The sequence below is a fragment of the Scardinius erythrophthalmus genome (genome assembly GCF_964197995.2).
Source record: "Scardinius erythrophthalmus genome assembly, chromosome: 5".
In the NCBI taxonomy this organism is placed as follows: Eukaryota; Metazoa; Chordata; class Actinopteri; order Cypriniformes; family Leuciscidae; genus Scardinius; species Scardinius erythrophthalmus.
The window spans coordinates 51519428-51534985 of record NC_138225.1 but is presented as its reverse complement, the minus strand read 5'-3'; the positions used below and the strand labels follow the sequence as shown (position 1 = coordinate 51534985).

The following is a 15558-nucleotide window of genomic DNA, read 5'->3' as shown; positions in this document are numbered from 1 at the left end:
AAAAAACACAATGCAATATTCATAATTTTGTGTAATCTATGCTTTGCTGCGTTCTTCCCTGTGCTTGTGTTATTGCTACTGACTCTGTGTATCTTGCAGCTGAACATGGCTAAAGGCCATGAGTCTGTGCTCGAGGGCTTCCACGAGGGGCCAATCAAATTCCCTCCGACGTACAAGTTTGATGTGGGAACAGACACGTATGATACCAGGTAAAATGGAAAAGATTGAATACATTCACATCCATAAATATTTCTTTTGCTAAAAAGACTTAAATGGTCATATAAAGGGGTCTTTTTTTCTGCATACATACAGTATACTCACATAAAGCGATATATGTACATAGCAAATCTGTTTCGCCGCAAAAATGTAACTATGTTATTACCCAGCTCTTTATGTTTTATTTATTTATTTTTTATTTCACCTTTATTTAACCAGGTTAATCGATTGAGAACAAGTTCTCATTTGCAACCACGACCTGGCCAAGATAAGGCTAAAGGTGCAAGGCAACATAAAATTACACATAGTGTACAAACATTCAAGTATACAGTCACACATAAAGATATTCAGATTCAATTAGAAGGTACCGGACATTAAGTGCAAAAATAAAAAAATTAGAAAGATAATTATTTATAAATATAAAATGGCAGTACAAGCGGAATAGCATAAAGATAGATAGATAACAAGAAGCAACATAACTAACATGGTAATGTGCAAATTGTTTCTAAGACAGCTATTCAGTTAGATATGTGCAAGATGCGTTAACGCTTTGTTGAAAGTGCTAGGGCAATTAAAGGGCATAGAATGTAAACATGTGCAATGGTCTGTCAGTAATTTTGAAAGAAGTGCTGTAAAAGTAGTGATAGGAACGGTGGATTCGAGTTTAAGAGATGTTTGTAAATTATCATTTGCAGCAGAAAATTGGAAAGAGAAGCGGCCAAATGAGGTGCGGGCTTTTGTAGCGACTAGGGAGATGTATCTACTCGAGCGTAGGTTGAGTGTTGGTACTGCTATAGATATTAAAGAGCTTAGGTAAGATGGTGTTTTGCCTAATAAGGACTTATAGATTTATGTAAGGTTGGATAAGTATATATAAGACACACACACACACACACACACACACATATAAGTAATACATACTCATACACTCAGTAGTACACTCATGTAAAACGTTATGTACTGTATAGCAAATCTCAACTGCCTGATTTCTAGTATCATTGTAAAATGTAACAATATTATTGTCCAGCTCTAATCTGCTAAATGTGATTATAAGCCATGAATATATTAAGATATTATAAACATTAATATCATATCTTTCTGTAAAGCTGCTTTTAAACAATGTGTATTGTGAATAAAAAGGGGGGACTTAAAGGGGCTACGGATGAAAAGCGTGTTGCATTTTACATATTATGTATTAATAATATTTTTGTTATGTACTATTATATAGTATTATTAATGTGTATTGTCCCTGATTAAATAAATAAATGAATAGAAATAAATAGAAAAATAAATTAACTTGACTTGAATATTTATATAATATTTTTCATATTCTTTTTATTTTGGTCTGATTCAAGATTTCTTGCACCACAACAATATAAATTTTCCACTGCCATTTTCACACACCTTTGATTAAACGGGCTGTTTTTTGCACCTCTTCTATGACTGGCTAATCAGTTCTCATATGAAATGAGTTACAGTACTAAGGCACAAGATGCAGGTTTGCCGTCAGAACAAGACGTTTTTGCAGCAGCAAGATTTTTTTTTGGACTGAGTCCAAGTCTAAAACTGTGTCTGATAGTATATCAAACTGTTTTCCTCCAAAATGATTCAATTTCCCATTCCTGTCAATCTGTAGTATTCACTTCCAGCAATGATAGTATTATTGTTTAAGTGAATCTTGATCTTTCTCAGTGGGAAGAAGCGTAAGCCTGCATGGACTGACCGTATTCTGTGGCGTTTGAGGCCGATGGCTCCGGTCGGCAACAGCGTGTCGAAGCGCAGCTCCATGACGGGACTGACCAGCGGGACCCGTGTGTCGCAGCATTTCTACCGCAGTCACATGGAGTACACCGTCAGCGACCACAAGCCTGTCTCCTCCATTTTCACTCTGCAGGTCAGCGCACAAACACTTCCCGATGTTACACTTCTTTAGCTCAAATCAGGCTTAAAAGGGTGGTAAATGCCCTTTTCACAAAATGTAAAATAAGTCTCTGATGTCCCCAGAGTGTGTATGTGAAGTTTTAGCTCAAAATACCCCACAGATATTTACATTATTTTATACACAGATATAGCATGTTAAAGTTGTCACTTTTTGAGGGTAAGCAAACACGCACCGTTTTTGTGTCTGTCCCTTTAAATGCAAATGAGCTGCTGCTCCCGGCACAGAGGGCGGAGCTTCAAGAGCTCATGTCCTTTTACCTCACACACACATGCACTGATTATTTCAAAAACTTTTAGCCTTCTTTAGACTCAAGAAGAAGTGACAACATGTAGTGCAACAGGACATTTCTGAATGGTTAGTTGAATTTCTGTAGCTTATGTGTAGTTATCTTTTAGTCATTGATTAGCATATTCTGTCATGATAATCTATAAATCGTGTTCCGGGGGCGGGGTTTATGTAAATTCTAGGATTATAGTGATGTCACTAACCCATGAGGAATGTGGTGTAGTCTCTACCAGCCGTTTGTTGTAGTCCTTAAAAAGCAATTTCTTTAAAAGCAAATATCTCCCTTTGCTTTGATCTTTGAGCGTTGTAACTTTGCAGATGTTGTTTATGCTCAAACAGCAACATTACACACTAACTAAAGTTAGAAAAGTCAAATCATAATTAACCACCCCTTTAAAACGTATTCTTTCATGTTGGTTCAGCTAATATGCATGTTCGAGAGCAAAAAAGACCAAGCAGTGCTTTTGTCAATGGACCCTTTTCACATTTCCTGGGTTCTCAGAAGCTGAAGTCATCATAGATGGGTGAATTTCTACAGCGGTGAATGGGAAACAACTGCAGTCATTTTTGTTTCAATCACACAAAGTCCCAAAGTCCCTCCAGCAGGAGATAATCTCTATATCAGTGTCAGTGTTTCTGAACTCCCTGAAACGCCTTCATTGTAGTCTTGAGCTTCTTCCGGGAATGAACATGTCACAATATTTCTCATTTAAATAATTCATGCGCAGAATAAAGGGGCGGGGCCTGGTTGAGTTAATTAGTAGTGTGTTGAAACTAATGGTTATGGAAAGGGGCGTGACATTTCCCAAACACACTCAAAGCCCTCGACCAATCACAACACACTGCTCCAGCCGACCAATCAGAGCACAGTGTGCTTTTCAGAAGGAGGGGCTTCATAGAGACAGGAATTAAACAGAGCGTTACTGACAGACTGGGAAGAGACGAGCTGCAACAATATCAAAATATCCTTTTTTGAACATGCCAAATCTGGTCCATATGATGATTGGCTCTTTTAATTGAAAGGTGGAAATTCCTAAGACAAGACATCAGACTATAAAACCTTTTTGGAAGTAAATCCTTTCGTTTTCAAGGTTGTCACAGAATGTCTACATCAATGCAACTTCCATTGTTTGTTTGAGCAATGTGTTTAACATGTGATGTCCTTTCAGTTCCCATATAAGGTGGACATGCCTCTAGTAGAACTCATTGTAGAGGATGAATGGAGAGAGATATCAGATGCAGTGGCCACATTCAAGGTGGTGCCCAACTTTCCTCGAAGCTCCTGGGACTGGATTGGGCTTTACAAGGTTATTACAATCATTTCATCAGTTCTGAGCATCTATTGATGTAGGAGTACGATGGTTAAAATCATATATTTTCTGTCACTTGAGTTAAGTTCATATGCAGCTATACAATTTATTGAACATACTTTACAAATATGTCATTTCACAGGTTGGGTTTAAGCACCATAAAGACTATGTGGCTTACACTTGGGCCAAGCAGGAGGAGTCTGACTTCCTGAGGCAGGAGCACCAGGTAAGGACAAATCACTCATGCATTTAGTTGCATGAAAAAGCATTCACTTGTGTTCATAAAGCTACACACTGAAGCTTGTGAATTTTAATTAGGAGGTTTTGATTTGCAATCTCCAGGTGACTTTTACCGAGGAAGAATTGCCAAAGGATTCTGGCGACTTCATACTGGGTTACTACAGCAACAATATGAGCTCCATTGTGGGCGTCACCGAGCCATTCCAGGTAGATAATCTCTTACTTTAATTTCAGCATGTACTTCCTATGCGCCATAAAACAGTTCTCAGATACTTGAATCAGTATCTGCGTTCACATGGACCCTAACAATCCGATATCCAGAGTAAAAAAAGTCACATGTAACCGCGTCAATCAGAATGAATCCGATTTAAATTTAATTCGTATTGTAAGGGGTGGTTTATTCCTTTTCTAATCCGATCAGAAGGACATGTAAACACTTGATTGGATTGAAAACCAAAACCAAAAGGACTGTGCATGTGCAATGGCGAAATGATGTATGACGTGTGGAGCTGTTTTAGTTATGAATGTATTGTCATAAAGGGCATTTAGAGCGCGGGAAGGGCCATTTTTACAGCTTGATAAATATAAGCAGCACGGCACAAAGTTCCCTTTCGAAAGCTACAATCGATGCTGCGCTGCTCAGCGCATTGGGAACATATTTTATCGTGACCAGCTGTGAAATATGTGTATAACACGTCGATGGAATTGACCCGGAGGTAATATAGCCTCGGTCGGTGACGTCATCGGCGCGCCCCCGCGACACGAGGCTATAAGTAGATGAGCCACAGGTGCATCGTCAGGTCTTTTGTCTTCAGACCATTACTGTGCATGTGTGCGTCAGAAAACTCTCTCTGTTACTCTCATCTGCTACTACAGATCTTTGTTAGGAGTTAGTTTCATCAGGCAGTGTGCAGAAATTTCTCATTTCTCAAAATCTTTTTCTCTCACGTTACAAACAGAGTTTAAAAAGTAAAAAAAGAGGAGAAATGAGCCAACAAATTAGTAAGCGTTGTGTTCCTCCATGCTCCCGTCCCATGTCTGAGCTGGATACACACGATTACTGTTTTGTTTGTTTGGGGGAAGAGCACGCGGTTCTGGCAATAGAGAAGGGCGGGTGCGAGCATTGTGATCTGCTCACAGTTAAGATGCTCCGCTCCCGTCTGAACTATTTCCAGTCCGCACCCGCATTACCAACGTGGGGCTCTAGAATGGATCTGCATGACGAGCAAGAGACGGGTCCGTCCCTTTCGCTTGCTGCGTCACCAGATCCATGCATCGAGTCTCGTGATCTCGGAGCGCGCTCCGGTGCTTCTTCGGTTCACGAGGCTGATGATATATCTCTTGGTTCTTATTCAGACCATAACGAGCAGCCAGCCTCTGAGCATTCCTCTCGCGAAAATAAATCTGTCGAGGAATTGCTAGAGGTGGTTACTCGCGCGGTGGCCAGGTTACAGCTTGACGGGCCACGCGAACAAGAGACCCCCAAACGTAGTAAGCTAGAGGATAGGTTTTTGTCCGGTGGCAGGGAGAGAACGCAACATCAGTCTCTCCCGTTTTTCGAGGACCTCCATGACGAGCTGTCTAAGTCATGGAGCAAACCATATACCTCTCGTGTTTTTGTGCCCTCGACGTCGACTTTTTCGACTATCGTGGGTGCGAAAGCGCGAGGGTATACGGAGATGCCACGGGTTGAAGAGACGCTCGCGAGCTATCTCTCGCCCGAGTCGGCATCTTCGATTAAAAAACCTACCCTCCCCTCTAAACCATGTCGAATTACATCATCGTTAGTGGGTAAAGCTTATCAAGCTGCAGGTCAGGCTGGTGCTGCGCTGCACACTATGGCAGTGTTACAGGCGTACCAGGCTGATCTATTGAAGGATTTGAGTGTGGGCAGTACCATCGACGAGGAAGCGTTCTCTGAGCTTCGTCGAGCCACAGATCTGTCTCTCCGTGCGACCAAGCAAACGGCCCGTGCTATCGGCCGTTCTATGAGTGCTTTAGTCAGCACGGAGAGGCACCTGTGGTTGAATTTGACAGGCATTAAAGAGAAGGATCGTCTGTTTCTGTTAGACTCCCCTGTTTCTCCCTCTGGTTTATTTGGCGACTCAGTTAACACCGTAGTGACCAGATTTAAAGAGGTGAAGAAACACGAAGAAGCATTCGTTCAGTTCCTTCCTCGCCGCACTCAAGGGGAGGGGCCGTCTGCCACCCAGCCCCGCCCCGGTCCTTCAAAAGCTAGGGAGGAGAAAAAGCAGAGCGTGGCGAGTCGTGCTCCCCCTCAGAGAGGCTGGAGACAAACTCGCCAGGCTCAGCAGCCTCCCAGACCAGACCTCAGGAGCATTATCAATAAAAAGAGAAAGTCCTGATGGTCTGGCGCCCAATCTGGTGGGGGTAGTCCCCCGCGGGATGGGGCGCGTGCAAGATCATTTCGCCCCTTCCCGCTACCCTCACAAAATCGTTCCATCCCCGCCACCTCTCGTGCTTCGGGGGGCAGCGATTTCCAGCGAATTGTTAGATGTTCCGTTGTTTCCGGCGGTCATTCCGGACACGGAACATCTAACATCCCCTCAAAAGGAAGTATTAAAATTAATACCACTCTCAGAGAGTCTGGCAGCGTGGAAACTTCTGCCAGGCATTTCTGCATGGGTATTAAGCACAGTACAGATAGGATACAGAATCCAATTTATTCGTCGTCCTCCGCGTTTCAACGGCGTGATTTTCACTACCGTGAAACCAGAGCAGATGCACGTACTGTCGCAAGAGCTGCAAACTCTTCTGGGCAAAGAGGCCATAGAACATGTTCCTCTGCCAGAGAGGGAGTCAGGTTATTACAGCAGATACTTCCTAGTACCCAAAAAGGATGGGGGGTTGCGTCCAATCTTAGATCTTCGAGGCTTAAACCGCACAGTCAAAGCACTCAAGTTCAAGATGTTAACCGTCAAGACGGTCGTGTCGCAAATTCAACATCACGATTGGTTCGTCACGATCGATCTGAAGGACGCATATTTTCACATAGAAATATTGCCACAACACAGGAAATTCCTGAGGTTCGCTTTCGGGGGCGAAGCGTACCAATTTCGGGTTCTTCCATTCGGTCTAGCACTATCACCCCGCACATACACAAAATGCATGGATGCAGCACTGGCTCCAATGCGACTCCGGGGCATTCGCATTTTGAATTACATAGACGATTGGTTAATTCTAGCACAATCTCGAGAGATGGCGCTCCAACACAGAGATATCGTGTTAGCTCATCTAGTTTCTCTAGGGCTGAAGCTCAACACCAAGAAAAGTGTTCTTTCTCCTGCTCAGAGAACGAATTATCTCGGGATCGTATGGGATTCGGTTACGATGCGGGCACAAATGTCTCCTGCTCGAGTCGAGACCATACGGCAGACCATGACCAAAGTCAAGCTAGGCCAAGTTCGTACTGTTCGTCAGTATCAAAGAATGTTGGGTCTCATGGCATCAGCCTCCACGGTGATTCCTCTGGGGCTGTTGCACATGAGACCGTTTCAGTTGTGGCTAAAAGCCAGAGGGTTTCATCCAAGAGCCAATCCTCAAAGGCAAATAAAAGTGACGCGCCGCGGGCTTCGTACACTATCTCTGTGGCTCAGACCCCGGTTCCTAACCTTGGGTCCCACTCTAGGGGCGCCGTGTCGTCGCAGACTGCTAACGACGGACGCCTCCCTGATGGGCTGGGGAGCGGTCTTAGGTGGCCGTCCAGCTCAAGGGGAATGGGAGGGCCATCAGCTCGATTGGCACATCAATTGCCTCGAGCTGATGGCCGTATTTCTGGCTCTGAAATATTTTCTCCATCAATTGAGGGGTTGTCATGTCCTAGTGCGGGTGGACAACACAGCTGCAGTCTCTTATATAAATCACCAGGGAGGTCTGCGCTCACGCAATCTGAACAGAATAGCGAGGCAGATTTTTCTCTGGGCCCAGGACAAGTTCCTGTCACTCAGGGCAGTATACATTCCAGGGCGTTTGAATGTGGGAGCAGACTTACTGTCCAGACAGACACTACCGACGGGCGAGTGGAAACTCCACCCGGAAGTGGTGGAACAGATTTGGACCAAATTTTACAGAGCAGAGGTGGACCTCTTCGCCTCACAACAGACAGCGCAATGTCCCCTTTACTTCTCTCTGAGTCACCCAGCTCCATTGGGTCTGGATGCGATGGCGCACACATGGCCCAAGATGCGCCTGTATGCGTTTCCTCCAGTTTCTTTGCTCCCGGCAGTTCTAGCCAGAGTTCGCCAACAAGGGTCTTGCCTCTTACTGATAGCGCCGCGTTGGCCGAACAGAGTGTGGTTCTCGGAGATAATATCTCTCCTCGACGGCTCGCCGTGGGCGATTCCGGAGAGGAGGGACCTTCTGTCTCAGGCAGAGGGCACAATAGTCCATCCCAGGCCCGACCTGTGGAATCTTCACGTTTGGCCCCTGATGGGAACCAACTGAGGGACACTGGGCTTTCGCCTGCCGTTATTGAGACCATTCTAAGTGCTAGGGCTTCCTCCACTAGACAAAGTTATGCCAGTAAATGGGGTGTTTTTGAAAGATGGTGTGTTCTACACAATGTAGATCCAGTCAACTGCCAGGTTGCTTCAGTTCTGGACTTCATGCAGGAGAAACTATCATCGGGCACATGCCCTGCTACTCTGAAGGTTTATGTGGCCGCTCTTTCGGCTTGCCACGCCTTAGTTAACGGGGCACCGCTCGGGAGACACCCTCTGCTCTCTCGCTTCCTACGTGGGGCCAGGAGACTGAGGCCTCCAGTAAAAACCAAGATCCCTTCATGGGACTTAGCTACAGTTCTCGAGGGTCTGGTTGATACCCCCTTTGAACCTATAGAATCAGCGTCTGATAAACTTCTGACTCTAAAAATGGTTTTTCTTATGGCAATAACTTCCTTGAAGAGAATTGGGGATATGCAGGCTCTGTCTATCTCTCCATCCTGCTTAGACTTTGCCCCAGGAATGGTGAAAGTGATTTTGCATCCACATCCTGATTACCTGCCTAAGGTTCCATTTTCGGCTGTACATCCGGTCATTCTAGAAGCCTTCTGTCCTCCACCGTTCACAACGCCGGAGCAGGAGAAATCTCACAGACTGTGTCCAGTCCGTGCTCTTCAGGCTTACATCCACCGCTCTAGCCAGTGGCGTAAGTCGGAGCAACTCTTCGTCTGTTATGGTGGTAGTAACAGGGGAGCTGCTGCCACCAAGCAGACCATGTCTCATTGGGTCAGGGATGCTATTGCTCTTGCCTATGAGGCGCGCGGTCAAGCTTCGCCTAGAGGTCTTAGGGCTCACTCCACCAGGGGGGTTGCCTCCTCCAGTGCTTTGGCAAGGGGTGCCCCCCTACAACAGGTTTGTGATGCGGCAGGCTGGTCCTCTCCGCACACATTCATAAGATTTTATAGTTTGGATGTTCATGCCACTCCGGGCTCTCATGTCCTTGAGTCGACGTCACAAGCTAATGTCTAGGCCTTCTTGCGTACTTGTGAAACACACATGCACAACCGTGGGAGTCCAGACATATTCAAGCACGGCGGCGTGGGTATTCTCGTTCCCAATGCGCTGAGCAGCGCAGCATCGATTGTAGCTTTCGAAAGGGAACGATCTCGGTTACTTAACTGTAACCTTGTTCCCTGAGAAAGCGGAACGAGATGCTGCGCTACTTTGCCGTGCTGAAGATGTCCCAGGACTGCTCTTCAGACAAAATATCCTGACGATGCACCTGTGGCTCATCTACTTATAGCCTCGTGTCGCGGGGGCGCGCCGATGACGTCACCGACCGAGGCTATATTACCTCCGGGTCAATTCCATCGACGTGTTATACACATATTTCACAGCTGGTCACGATAAAATATGTTCCCAATGCGCTGAGCAGCGCAGCATCTCGTTCCGCTTTCTCAGGGAACAAGGTTACAGTTAAGTAACCGAGATCGCTTCATGTGTTCGTCGTTTCCTAAATTCCATTTCCTGAAATAGATAAATATTAAGTCTACTCTTTAAGGGCTTGTTCACACTTGTAGTTCGGTTCGCTTGGTTCCTTTTGGTCTGGACCAAAAAAAAAAACATTTAGTCCTGGTCCACTTAGCGTTCACATTGGCATTTTTAACAACAAACCTAAAGATACCGAACCTAAAGGCATAGGGATATGTTCACAACCTAATTGGTCGGCTTTTATTACGAATATTTCGCGTTGAAACTCACCGAACATCCAAACAATGCTGTGTGCTGGGCTAAATGCGCTCGCTGTGTGTGCGTAGCTACATATGATGGTATTTAGACCAGTTGAGAACGCATGAAGAGCTTATAAAATGTGTAAAGAAGTCAAAACAGCGGCAGTGATCCCTCCGTCACACACACACACACACACACACACACACACACACACACACACACAAACACTCATACACAAACACACAGATCTGCTGTGAGGAGACGCGGTTCTGATGCCTGAACTGAACTGTGATGGGAAACATTGCGACTATGATGAGAAAAAACAGTCATGCTTGAGCACTTTGTCCTTTTTAGTGTCACATCTTGTTACATCACGTCCTGTTTTTGGTTCGTTTACATATTTCATTAGAACTTCACCAGAGTTCGTTTGGAAGTGCACTTGTTTGGTGCACCAGAGTTCAGATGGCAGCGTTCACACATTCAGATGAAGCGCTCTAACAGAGCAATCACAGCAGGGTTCGTTTTAATCCAGCCAGACATGCCAAGTGTGAACACACCCTAAAACAAAGAAAATAAGCAATTTAGGAGAATGGTTAGTATGTGCAAACAGCGGGAAACTTTATTTGTGCTGTGTGCTTGAGTCAAAAAATAAGATTTGAAGCTTGTGACATATAAACGCAACCCGATCAATTTATTTAGTATGCAAGTAAAGCTTTATTTATATACAGTGTTTACAAAGTGCTTTACAGAAGAGAAATACACAGCATTCTTGAGAACAGATTCATCAATCGGAATGATTTCATTCAGAATTCGCCTCCACTCACTAACATCAGCTCACAGATTAACTCGGTCAACTTACTGAGGTAAACGCTCCACAATGGTATCGCTCTTTACAACGTCAGACACATAACGGTAATTAATATGATTAGCCTTTTGCTTGACTATGTTATCATACAGCTAATAAAGTCTTGCTAATGTTACACAACCATGTTCCCATTCGCCATCTCAGTCCGGCTTCTAACAATCATCAGAAACACTTTGAACAACTCAGAACGTCAGTGGGGAAAGGCATTTAGTTCATCATAACATCGTAATATACATCATATACCCGCTATATTGCTAAATCTACTTGATTTTTCATATCAACAAAAAAATATACTGTGATAACCTGGCTTCTCTCAGGACTCCCCTGCTAGTTCGCTGTTAATGATATGCTAAAGCCCGCCGGTACGTTGATCTGATTGGTTACAAGGTAGTTTGTGACGTCAGAAACACCAGCGATTTCAAAGCGTGTTTTTGAGACTGTCTTTGGTTCACTGCAGTTTTAAGGAGGAAATACTCAGCAATGCTGTCGACTTATGAATTTACACATGGTTTGTCTTAAAGCATATTAAAAACACCACATAGGCATATAAACAACAATTGGATTTTCACCACAGGGGGACTTTAAGAAGTTAAGACTGCTTTCCAGTCAGTATGTTTCTCCTCCTTTAATAGATTCAACTGCCAGCCTCCGCCTCCGCTGGTCTAAGCCCGTCTGACAGCTCCGACTTCACGTCTGATGACGAGGTAAAGAAGGGCGACTCCTGTGACTCCGGTCCCGAGACTGAAGAGCAACAGCACAGCAGCAGGAGCTCCCGACTCCCCGAAGAGCAGACGGTGAACCCGAAGCAAACGCACTCCAAAGACACCAGCTCGGGCGGGCAGGCCGGTGGTCCAGTCGAGTCCTCGGGTGACCCTGTCGCTGCGGATGACAGCGCTAACTCAGGAAAAGATGCAACCAAGCCAGAGGAACCTTAGCTAAGCACACCACCTTCTCTGGAGGATTATATCAGCTCAAGGCTGGGGTTGCAGGTTTCTGCTGTAATGTCGTTGTAGATTTACTTGTTTGGAGATGTTGTGTAATATGTTGCAGGGCAGCAGTGAGCGTTTAGTGTGCGGCTCCCTTCAGCAAATACAAGAGGGCAGACTAAACTATTTTGTCGTCTTCTGTTCTGTGCAGTCATACTATTAATATTCTTCTCCTGTTTCTGTCTCTCCAACTGCACAAGACAAAACCTGAAACTCTAAGAAATAATCAAACACTCTTGCAAATAAAGGTTCCTAAATGGGGTTTCCGCAGCAATGCCGGGTTTTGGGTCCCCCAGAAAAACTTTCTGTGAACAGTTCTTAAAATAACTTTTTTTTATTCCGCTTTACAGAACCTTTGGTGTACTTGAAAGGATCCATGGATGTTAAAGGTTCTTCATGGAACCCTCAATGCCACTAAAGAACCTTTATTTTTCAGAGTGTAGATATACTTGCACAATATTAATGCTTTTAAATGATCCATATGGAGGATTTTTCCAGAATTAACCAGGGTTTAATGCACAACGGGAAAAAATTCTGGTTCTTCTTGGATTTATTAGAGCAGATCCTCTGTATGATTTCCAGTGCTCTGTTTCAAACTCTAGTGAGCTGCCTATCTAGGCATCATAGACGCCCTTTAGACTCCCAGATGTTATGCTTTCTTGATATAACTTGGCTGTGTTTAACTCCACTTTTAGACAAACACTCGCATACTTCCGTAAGGGCCGCCATTTTAAAGTGCTTTCAACTTCGTCAAGTGTTCGAGGGAAATTTATTTGGACAGGCCCTCGACCCCTTGATTTTGACCGAGTCTACTCATATTAACACTTCAGGCAGATCCATAGACCAGAATGCAACACGACTGTGACGTCACAATAACAACTTGCATGGCGGGCTCCATTGCAGATTCCAAGGGCTTAGGGTGTTTCATTTAAACCCATTGCAAGGGTTTCGCCAGTAGTGGGCACTGTGCACCGCAAGCAATGACGTACACCCGAGGGAACGAGATGGAAGAGAAGTTGGCGAGGGAAGGACATAAAAAGTGGACTTAAATGCAGCCCTTGTTTTGGCAAAGGATAGGGTATTCCCAGAATGCACTGTGAGAAAAACTGACAAACTAAAATATTTTATTACATTCTGAAATCAGCGGAGATAAATAGCTCAATCTCATTGACTATTTAAGACAACATTTGTGTGTGCTACTTCGGGACATTTTCAATTCGGAATAACTTGGAATAACTCTTGGAATCAGTTGTAGGCTAAGCATTAAGGCCCGTTCACACCAAGGACGATAACGATGAAGATAACGATAGAGATAAAGTTCTAAAAATCGTTCTCAGTATTAAAGAATAGCAGAGTTCACACCACAGCTATAATGATACCGATATAAAGAAACGATATCATTGGGATCACTTTTGTAACGTTTTTTTTTTCCAGCTGTTGAACGATAAAACATTGACAGCCAATCAGAATCCATTCTAATTAAAGGGCTCGCGCATTTAAAATGGCAGACGATATTGCGGAAAAGTTAATCGCTGAGATCCAGAAAAAAACAGGCCCTTTAAAAAAAAGGGGATATGGAAAACAATCGTTCATACCCTCTGAATAAATGGTGAGAAGTATTACCTCAGGTATCCAGCGCTCGTTTCGACAACGTTCCTTTGAAATTGCGGTGAAAAAGACTAGGTGTTATTTTTATTCCACTATTTTGACTACGTCAGCTAATTTCACTGTTAGATTAGTAGATCGATCACACTAGCTTCACTCGAAACATATAGCATGCTGTGGACATCTGCTGGTTAAAGCCGCGTAAATGCAACAAGAACAGCAAAAACATGTTCAGTGACGTTGTAGGCACACACTTTGAAACCGCAGCGCGCGAGCGAATAAACCGTTCGTTATCGTTCGTTGGTGTGGACGCAAATATAGTTATCGTGATTGGTATGAACGGCCCTTTAATCAAGTTTCTCATAGCAAATAGTGCATTAACAGAGTTACTAATAAAGCTGCATTTCGGATAGGATGCTGCCTTGTAAGGTTGTTGCCTATGTAGATAGTAGAGAGCGAGGCAGCTCAATAGGTTTTGGAGCAGAAATCGTGACTTTGACTTTCTGCCATAGAGGACATTGGGAATGACCTGCTAAAGGTGAAATGCTGTTGTCATCACCTTATTTTAACAGGGAAAGGTAAATTGTGTTTAATAACAATACACATGCTCTGCAATCGCATGTATTTACCACACTCTCCTCAGGTCGTTGAAAGGCAGATGCATAAAGGGTTGACAGCACTTGGTAAAGTACAGTTTCTATATTATCCATGTCGATTAACTTACCGGTTTAACCAACTGTTAGCATTTTACGATATTATAGGACAATGATGAAATCTATTGCAGTTGTGACTGCTGTGCCGTCATGTTCCTGTGGTTAATGTTCTCGAAAATAATTTAAAAGTGATGTCCAGCTCTTTGACCTGCCAGTTTAAAGTCAACATGAAATGCCGTTCACAAACCAAAGTTGCATAATGGTTTTCAACAGCATAGTCAATGAAAGAAACGCAGGGAAGGACCTGATTTAATCCGTCAGGAAGTGATTGGATTGTGAAAATTGGGTGTTATGAACCAAGTGGAAGTGGCAAAAAGAAAGAGTAATTTATTTAAAATGAAATTAATAATGCTTACCACTATAAGGGCTGCGTTTTTGCATAAGACGCAGGGCAGAGGAATAAAAAAAACCCTGCATGAACTGTGCATAATTACATGCAACTAACCTAAACCAAACCCTAACCCTAAAGTACATGTAGCTAATTATTATTACTTGGTACTTAAAAGGTATAATTACACTGTTACACGGACACCTTAAAATAAAGTGTAACCCTTTGCTAGTGCATGTTCATAGAAAAACAATGGAAAAGAAAAATGCATTCTGTGTGAACGACCCCTTATATTCTCCCCTATACATATCTGAGTAAAATGGCTTCTCAAAAAAGAAAAAAAGAAAAAAAAGGAGGGTGGGGCTTGATTTTGTCCGTGGGGAATTGATTGGATGGTTGTGGTTTGCTATTGGTGGATCTCATGTGAGTGACAGGCCCTCGTCATCAGAGAAGAGATGCAAGAGGGATTAAAGATTCTCGAGGGTACATGAATTTGAAAAAAATATGCACGGAAAAATATATTTTTAATAAATACTGCAGTATTCCAATAATTTTGATTTCATGGTGACTTTAAGGTGCGTTCATGCCAACTTTGATGAATTAGATGATAGATTGTCAGTGTGAACGCCTGTACAGACCAGAAGCGCACATTAAGAAAGCATCAGTTTTTGATTTCATGTTGACTTTAAACGATAATTGCGTGGTTTCTATCTGATCTTTAGTCTGATTCGTGTCAAGTATTGTATCATGACTGTACTTGTGGTAGGAATCCTAGCATATCTGTCGTCTAGGGCTTTCTAGGATTTATCCGACATGGTGAAATCTCTCATCTCCTTGCCTTTCTCTCTATTTCCCTTTCCTCATCATCTCGTCTTCT

At 43.6% G+C, this 15558-nt stretch overlaps 1 protein-coding gene across 1 annotated transcript in view; it reads left to right on the top strand.

Moving 5' to 3' along the window:
• inpp5jb (inositol polyphosphate-5-phosphatase Jb) overlaps positions 1 to 15010 on the top strand; it is a 36934-nt gene extending 21924 nt beyond the window's left edge. Inside the window, exons 8-13 of the mRNA XM_081365175.1 lie at positions 100 to 209; positions 1909 to 2110; positions 3613 to 3750; positions 3896 to 3979; positions 4096 to 4200; positions 11682 to 15010. Coding sequence (XP_081221301.1) covers positions 100 to 209; positions 1909 to 2110; positions 3613 to 3750; positions 3896 to 3979; positions 4096 to 4200; positions 11682 to 11984 — 942 coding nt within the window. The 3' untranslated portion in view covers positions 11985 to 15010. The remainder of the gene's footprint in view (positions 1 to 99; positions 210 to 1908; positions 2111 to 3612; positions 3751 to 3895; positions 3980 to 4095; positions 4201 to 11681) is intronic.
• The last annotated feature ends 548 nt before the right edge of the window (positions 15011 to 15558 follow it).